The 7605-nt window shown below is 36.4% G+C and overlaps 1 protein-coding gene across 1 annotated transcript; it reads right to left on the bottom strand.

Annotated features, from left to right (window-relative positions):
* Nucleotides 1-745: 745 nt before the first annotated feature.
* Nucleotides 746-7605, bottom strand: LOC142620908 (pescadillo homolog). The gene is made up of 13 exons (XM_075794220.1): nucleotides 7366-7605; nucleotides 7152-7237; nucleotides 6356-6604; nucleotides 6130-6255; nucleotides 5864-5948; nucleotides 5653-5763; nucleotides 4091-4184; nucleotides 3629-3918; nucleotides 3120-3227; nucleotides 2873-2994; nucleotides 2370-2589; nucleotides 2026-2238; nucleotides 746-1027 (listed from the first exon to the last, which is right to left on the bottom strand). The coding sequence occupies exons 1-13, from the start codon at nucleotides 7432-7434 to the stop codon at nucleotides 938-940; spliced, it is 1863 nt and encodes a 620-aa protein (XP_075650335.1). The 5' UTR covers nucleotides 7435-7605; the 3' UTR covers nucleotides 746-937.

Genomic DNA, 7605 nt, shown 5'->3' on the forward strand with positions numbered 1-7605 from the left:
CTCCACTTTTCTCTCCTAAATTTTCCGTTTTATCTAAAATCTCTCCAAACAAACATACCTTTAAGGTTTTGAGGCATTTCACGTACAAAGTTAGGAATGAAATTTTGTATAAATGGAACCCACAATCTCCCCAAAAAAAAATTTTGTCGTCTTACTTTTTTTTAAAGTTCCTAACTCCCATAGATATTATTCCATAGCCATATACATCTTTCGGGATTTGGAGCATGCTCATAGCGTCTGGCTCTTAGATACTTCATTCACTAAACATGATCCATCTCTTATCTTCATTGAAGATCATTTGCCAATCCAGTTTGGGTGACACAGCCTTGTAGAAATCCTCCATTCTCTTTAAGCCCAAACTAACATTGATTCTGGGTTTATAAATCGAAGCGCAGCTTTTATCATAAGAAGCACACTCATCTTGTTTTGGTAGGGCAAAGGAAAAGCATGTGGCTTTGGCAAGGCAAAGGTATAGCATAGATCAGATTGATTGAGGGGACAGATTTAATTGATGCAAGCCTCCCCGCCAGTGTGCTTATAGACTTTACAAATGTTGTCCCTAGGAGTCTATTTTCCCTCTCTCGGCTTAAGGTGAAAGTGAAATGAAACTACTACACATTTGCAAGATTACTTCGTTTACTGAAAGTTAATTTGTTTTTTTTCAGTATTGGCCCCCAGAATATTTATGCAACATGGCTCTCAGCCCAAAAAAATATTCAACATTAAATTTAAATGTGCCAACTAATAATAGAAAACTACGGTTTCGTTTTTGGTTCAGTTTTAATTTTAGAAAATATCTTACATAGTTATCAAAATTTTAGCCAATCACAAACTTAATTGGCAATGTTACACTTCATTTATGTTGTTATAAAGCTTAAGCAACCTCAAGCAAATTAACAAAAGAATAAATTCAAGCCATGCAAATTCAGGGGGCACTTCAATTCTCCTCTGATTCCTTAGCTGCTTGAATTTTTTTCTTCCGTTCCTTGAGAAGATCAACGTGAGCCTTCTTCCGTTGTTTGCCAATCTGGGGGAGAGAGACGTTAGTCACAACACAGACAAATAACATTATCATACTCAAAAGATAGTACTTCAGATGGCATATGAAAATTTCAAAGGTAAAAAGACCATTTGAAAATTGAATAAAATCCACTATTGATCCAACATCAGGACAATAATAGTAAACCAACACCTACGAATATATATGTAGTAGCTTCACTAAATCATACATAAGAATCAAAAAACAATTAAATTAGACTTGTAAAACACTTGCCAATCAGATGAAGAAGAAATTTGATACACTTAACTCTCTCCCCAATTCTCTGCTTCCCTCTCTCCTATTCCATTCTCCTAAATTCTCTACCTCCCTCCATAACTATCCCGCCCCCATCTCTCTCTGAAGAAATCTAGTGGATATCATTACACTATGATTCAAATAATATTTGTTCTAGAAGCATTCAAGTACAAAAGGCACTAAAATTTCTAGGATGGCTTGGACTCTATGATACCAACACCTAATCTTTCACAGTTAAGTATATGTATAACAACCTTGACAAAAGGTTTTGATGTTACACAATCAGATTACATTTACTTTGTCATCTTAAACGTTGTCTACTTAATTATACATTATTAATGGTAACGTCCAGAAAAACATCAGTATCCACCTGTTTGCACAAATAAAAGCAAATAAGTGCAGCACTTGATCCCGATTAAACTAAACAATGAGATATTCATGGCTACAATATACTCAGATGATGAGCAAACAGCTTGTAGATTTGGACAAAAAAAAAAAGCTTTGTTTCAGATCAACTATGAAATGCTTGAATATTAAACATTTTTTTGATAGGTAAGACGTTTTATGAATCAAATCAAAATATTAACAAAAGATTAATGAAATTCAGTATCCAGATATACTGCTGTTAGCTGATTACATAAGTTATCCAAGACAGCATAGATCCATAAGCTCAGAGACATGCACTCTTTTTTGCTATAAAACAATAAAAACTGCTTAACCAATAAAGTTACCTGCATGGCTTCATAAATCTTCCTCTTCCTACGAGACATCACAGTCTTAGACATGTTTGCATAATCCTCAACAATTTGTTCTAAATCAGGCTCAGATTCTTCCCTAGCTTCTTTGGAAGAGCTCTGCTTATTATCTGAGGGAGTTGAGGAGTTCTGAACACCCTCAACTTCCATTTTCAATTCATCAAGATAGCGGTTCTGCTCAAGAATCATCTACATCCATTCCAAATTTGATCAATTCAACAGGGACAGTGATGAACATGAAAAAAATTGCATAAAATCTGTGTATAAATCACTGTCCTGCATGTTGCTACACAATTCAATTAAGTTAAAACAACACCTACCTTGCGCTTTCTCTCAGCAGCTTCACTAGCTTCTGCTCGATCAATAATACCTTCAGATAGTAATTTCTGAGGATCTTCAAGATCTTCATTTCCTACACCTGGTAATGGAAGGACTTCTTTTCTAGCAGCAGCCTGCAATCGTTTAATGGTCTCTGCATACTCAGGAACATAACCTTCGGACTCATGGTCAACAAAAGGTGATAAGTGTGGAGGAGGGATCCTGTAGACAGTATCAATACATCATTCATTGATATTGATATTACACAATGTGCAACAGCTTTTACCTTAAAATTAACAAGGAACACTATCAATTTTTAATATTAAAAAATAGTTCATGGGATTGATACTAGCAGATAGGGAGGCTCACAAAATACTTTTTTCTCAGGTAATATGATTTTTTGTGCACAACACATAACAAATGAGAACTCCAAAACGATAATAGCAGAGGTCAGAGAGGTTAACATAGCTTAAGGCAAATCATGGATGCATCTAAAGGGACTTACTTTCCCACCATATAATCCTCTGTTGGCAAAATGACACGTGCATTTACACAATCATACACCCATTGTGGTTGCACATATTCTCTGGAGAGGGATGTACGAACCAGTGTTGGCCGGTCAACAATCTGAACATACAAAACAAATACTCCGAATAAATTATCTTGCTTAAACACATTTCAACAAATTCTATATATGTGTGTTCTAATCCATAAATGTTGTATCTTGTATAACGATTTGTTTAATAGCTAACCTTATGAGTAATGGTCTGATCATCTTCGTTAAATGGAGCTCCCTCTCCCTCCCAGGAAACAACACCACCAAAAGCAGGAATAACAAAAAGCAAGGACTCTCTAGGGACCTGAACATAACAACATTAATTTATTAAAACAGAGAATAATCATCTGGAACAAAGAAACAGCATAACCTAAAATAAGAGAGATTATTAAGTTAGAGCAAGAACATTTATGTATGCCTAATTCCATGCAAAAGCAGCAAAATGGTTCAAAAACAGATACACAATCGTTCTTGAATGTTAAGTAAACTTTCAGGCACTAATTGAACACGCTGATGCCAAATTTTAACAAAAAGAAAATATTGGACAACTTTTTATTTCACTCTTTTATGCATGCACACACATAGTGGGCCCAGACTCCTCACTCCCATCTTTTATGTAAAAGCCAAAAAAAAAAAACGCACGCTCACACACAAAGAAAATAGCTAATCATCTCTTTAAGGTCAATAATGAATAGCTGATCTGACCTCACGGCTCAAGAAGAATTTCAGATTCCTAAAGAGTTTTTTACACTCCCTTGTATCATCATCCTCTTCATCATCACCAGCATCATCTTCAACAAGGCGCATCAACGCACCAGGTTCGTTGGAAGGAAGTTGATGTTGAAGTTGAGCTAGTCTTAATTCGGATTCATCAGATGCTGTCCCAACCTTTTGTTGGGTCTCAACTTGCTCAGATCCAGATGTACTAGAAACTTGAGGATCCACCACAGAAGTTCTAGAGTTCACATCAAAGTATCTAGACAATGCATAAAGATCTGCATGATAGATTAAATACTAAAGTGAAATAATAATCTAAAAAAGAAATAGACTAGAGCATGAACTACCTACAAAATTATAAAATTACAAGCTCTATGCACAGCTTCATACTGCTAAAATCTCTGAATGAGAACATGGAAATTTCTGTGGACTGAACAGTGAAAAGCATACCTGACGCTAAAGCTTCCAACCGAGGATCAAGAATGGGTGGATACTTTACATTTATCGAATGATAAAGGCGATAATTAATAAAGGCAAGGAGAGTCTGCACCCAAAACGAACAAGCACAATAGAAAAATGAGAAGAGGGACGTATTAGACATAAATCTGGTGAACAAGAGATCATTCTGTCTTGGAAGATTAAAAAGAAAAAAAAAATGGGATTGGAAATATAAAATATCAGCATCCAACATTAATCAAACTTTCTGCTTGAAAAAGCTGTGTCTCTAACAATTTTTTTCTGCTTTAGTAATAATAGGACATTGGTGGGTGCATGACTTCAACCTCTCTTGTGTTTGTTTCTCTTGGTTTAGGGGACTCCTTCCCCTCTTTTTATAAATAAATTAAAACATAAACATTTTCCCATAAGTAACAAAAAATTTATTAGAATAAAGGAGATACCTCATACACAAAGCTCTCCTCAAAAATTAAAAAGAAAGGAAATCAATAAAATGTACAATAGAATGCTTGTCATTTGTGTCAAGGCAAGGGCACAAATAATCTCAAAAATGCTGATTTCAACTAAATAACAAACAGCTCCACACCATTAAATGTATGATTATTTCTCTCCCCCTAGATTGTCCACATTAAACAACCGGGTACTATTCCAAAAAATATAACTTCTGTGCCCATCAAACTAGTTCATCCATCCTCAAAGTACTCCAAACAAAGAAAATAAAAGACCACAATTTATGGACAACTCAATGGTGCACAAACAATTGATCCACAGTTCCACTACAACACCAACCCACCAAGTTCATACCTCTTTGAATAAGATTATCGCCTGTCAAAACCTTATTGCTCTAAATGCTTTTCCAGGGAAATTGCATACCATTGGAACATCTTAAGACCTCATGAAAGGAGTGTGAACATCAAAGTTACCATTGTTGTTAGGCCTCCACCTCAACCAGTCAAGGCCCTCACCACTATGGATGTTTAAGACATCATCATGTACAGAATCAATTGAATCCAACTTCCAATCATAGAAAGCTAGTAAAAACTTGAAATTGCATTGACGAGTACCCTAGCTAAATAATAGCAAACAGAAGCATCTTTATCCACTAAAAGTATAAATACAACTCTTTCAATGCTAGTTACCCCGCCATGTTTCATGCCAAAACCTCACTCTTATACCATCCCTGAACACATGATACTTAGCCTACAAACCCATCCCAACCTCCCTAGATACTTCTCCAAAGGCTACAAAATAGCTCCATTGTCCAAAAAGCCTTCAAGTATTTCATTACCTCCAAAAGGCATTATGTCATTACCATGACCAGCAGTATTATGAAATGACAAGCAATATCCATTAAATCAATCCAGTCCATCTTTTCTTTTCTCCTTTTTTCTTTTTTGGTGTTTGTGTGTGTGTGTGTGTGTGGGTGGGGGGGGGGGGGGGGGTGTTAATTATTTATCACAAGCGATATCATGAAACCTTTTTCCCTTGTAAGTGCAAATTTATGACATGAACAACAAATACAAGAAAACAAAACACAGGAACCATTAAAACCAAACCTCATAAACTTCCAGGAAATTTAGCATGACGTTGAAGTCAACATCATCTGGCATAACTTGCTGCAGTGCATGAGGGGTCAACCACGTGATCTTTTGACCTTCAACCTCAGCCTTCAAGGACAAACAGCACAGAGATTTAACAACTATAAACAAAAATAATTTTCAAGTGACTAACGGGAATACAGCAATACTAGACAATGAGCAACAGTACCTGATAATATATGCCTTTCACAGATACAAAGGTTTTTCGTAATTTATGAGTACGAGAGATGTATGCTTGCCACTCATGACTCAATCTGGCAAATAAAAATGAGTCAGAAAGTAGATAAGTACCAATGAGATTGTAAGCCTATATTGTAAAATTATTAAACCACTTTTTTTGGGCGGTGGGAGGGGATAGGATAGCTAGTATACATCCAAATGCCATTTCCACCTCACCCGCCCTTCTTTTTTAATATATATATATATATATGCTACCTTCGACATTTATGAATGCGCTGCACTTCAATTTTTTCCCTCTCCAATGCTGGTAGTGCTGCAAAAAGGTGCACCATTGTGAGACAATCATCCAAATCTCTAAGTGCATCAATGAACGTCGGATACCTACAATTCAAGTAATGATTACAACAACAAATGTCAGTGATTTTTATTAGAAGCAACCTTTAATCATATCTTTCGAAGCAAGTGGATTGAATAAACAAACCTCTCCCGAATAACTCTATCTAGCTTATAAGTAGGTGCACGGGTTCGCAAACGTTTAGCGAGATCAGGGTTCTTCTTCGCCTCAGCTTTCTTTACCTTCTTCTCATGTGCCCTCTTGTCTCTAAATATCTCAAGTAAAGGCTCACGCTCCAAAAATGAAATATCCTTCACGTGATAATAAGTGTGGTGATTTCCTTTCACCTTCTTCTTTGGCTCCCGGGGGAATATACCCTTGAGAATGCATAGTCTCCTACAGTTTTCAAGCAATTAAAATAATGAGTTCATAGTCATAGAAAACTTCACTTTTCCAACAAAGTAAATGGCACCTGCCCCAAACAAAAGCTACACTACTGCCCATGACAATAACACTTTCTTTATTTGTTGCACATTCAACACCCGCCATCTTGTTACACTAAAAGGCGAATAGTACAGAACTAATAGAACCGCGGGAAAAATATAAGTGTGGCCAACACCCAAACAATTTGGGACAATGGCTTGGTTATTGTTGTGTGAATAGTACTAAACACATAAACAGACTACTCAAAAATTACGGAGCCTTGTAGCTCAACCGGCACCTCCTCGTGTTTCCAACGGGGACATCCAAGGTTCAAATATACACAAATTATATATTATTACCCAAATTCACAGACTTACAAACCTAAATACATAAAATGCAACACAAACACACATAAGCATAAACTAACATATACACATTTTTACACACACATAAACACATGTATACAAAATGTACAAAACTTGAATGTACGTGAGAGAGAGAGAGACAGAGATGGAGGGACCTGAAAAGTGGAAGATTGACTTGGAGATGCTTGACAGCTTGAGACCTAGTGACATATTTAGCGGCGTTTCCTTCCTTCTTCTTTCCCTGGAAAAGCAAAAAAAAAAATAAAAAAATTGACGGAAAAAAGTGTGAGAAAAATATATAGATTTTTATCGTACATATCAGAAATTTTTGATTTTGTAATAAAGTCTGCGGTGGACATAGGAACTTACGGCAGGCCTGTAGTGCTTCTTTGCCTTCGGCTTTGAATTTTGCTTCGGCTTAGAGTCGGGTTTCACCATTGTTTTTTACAGTGAAAGCTCGCTGAGAAACAGGGAGCGAGAAAGAAAGAGGGCACAATGGAGGCTGTTATGAGAGATATGTATGAGGTAGTTTAGGGTTTTAGGGGCGGGGCGGTTTACGTTTATATTGGATCGGGTTGTACCGGTTTCATTGTGACCCACTTTTGAGAT

The sequence above is a fragment of the Castanea sativa genome, chromosome 1, assembly GCF_040712315.1.
Source record: "Castanea sativa cultivar Marrone di Chiusa Pesio chromosome 1, ASM4071231v1".
NCBI lineage: Eukaryota > Viridiplantae > Streptophyta > Magnoliopsida > Fagales > Fagaceae > Castanea > Castanea sativa.

What these genes read in the sequence shown, in the direction of transcription:
- LOC142620908 (XM_075794220.1), bottom strand. Translation starts at nt 7,434, where the DNA reads ATGGTGAAACCCGACTCTAAGCCGAAGCAAAATTCAAAGCCGAAGGCA. An exon ending in AGAAGCACTACAGGCCTGCC is followed by an intron (nt 7,238 to 7,365) that starts GTAAGTTCCTAT and finishes TTGCTTTTCCAG; the next exon opens with GGAAAGAAGAAGGAAGGAAA. An exon ending in TGAAAGGCATATATTATCAG is followed by an intron (nt 5,764 to 5,863) that starts GTACTGTTGCTC and finishes TTGTCCTTGAAG; the next exon opens with GCTGAGGTTGAAGGTCAAAA.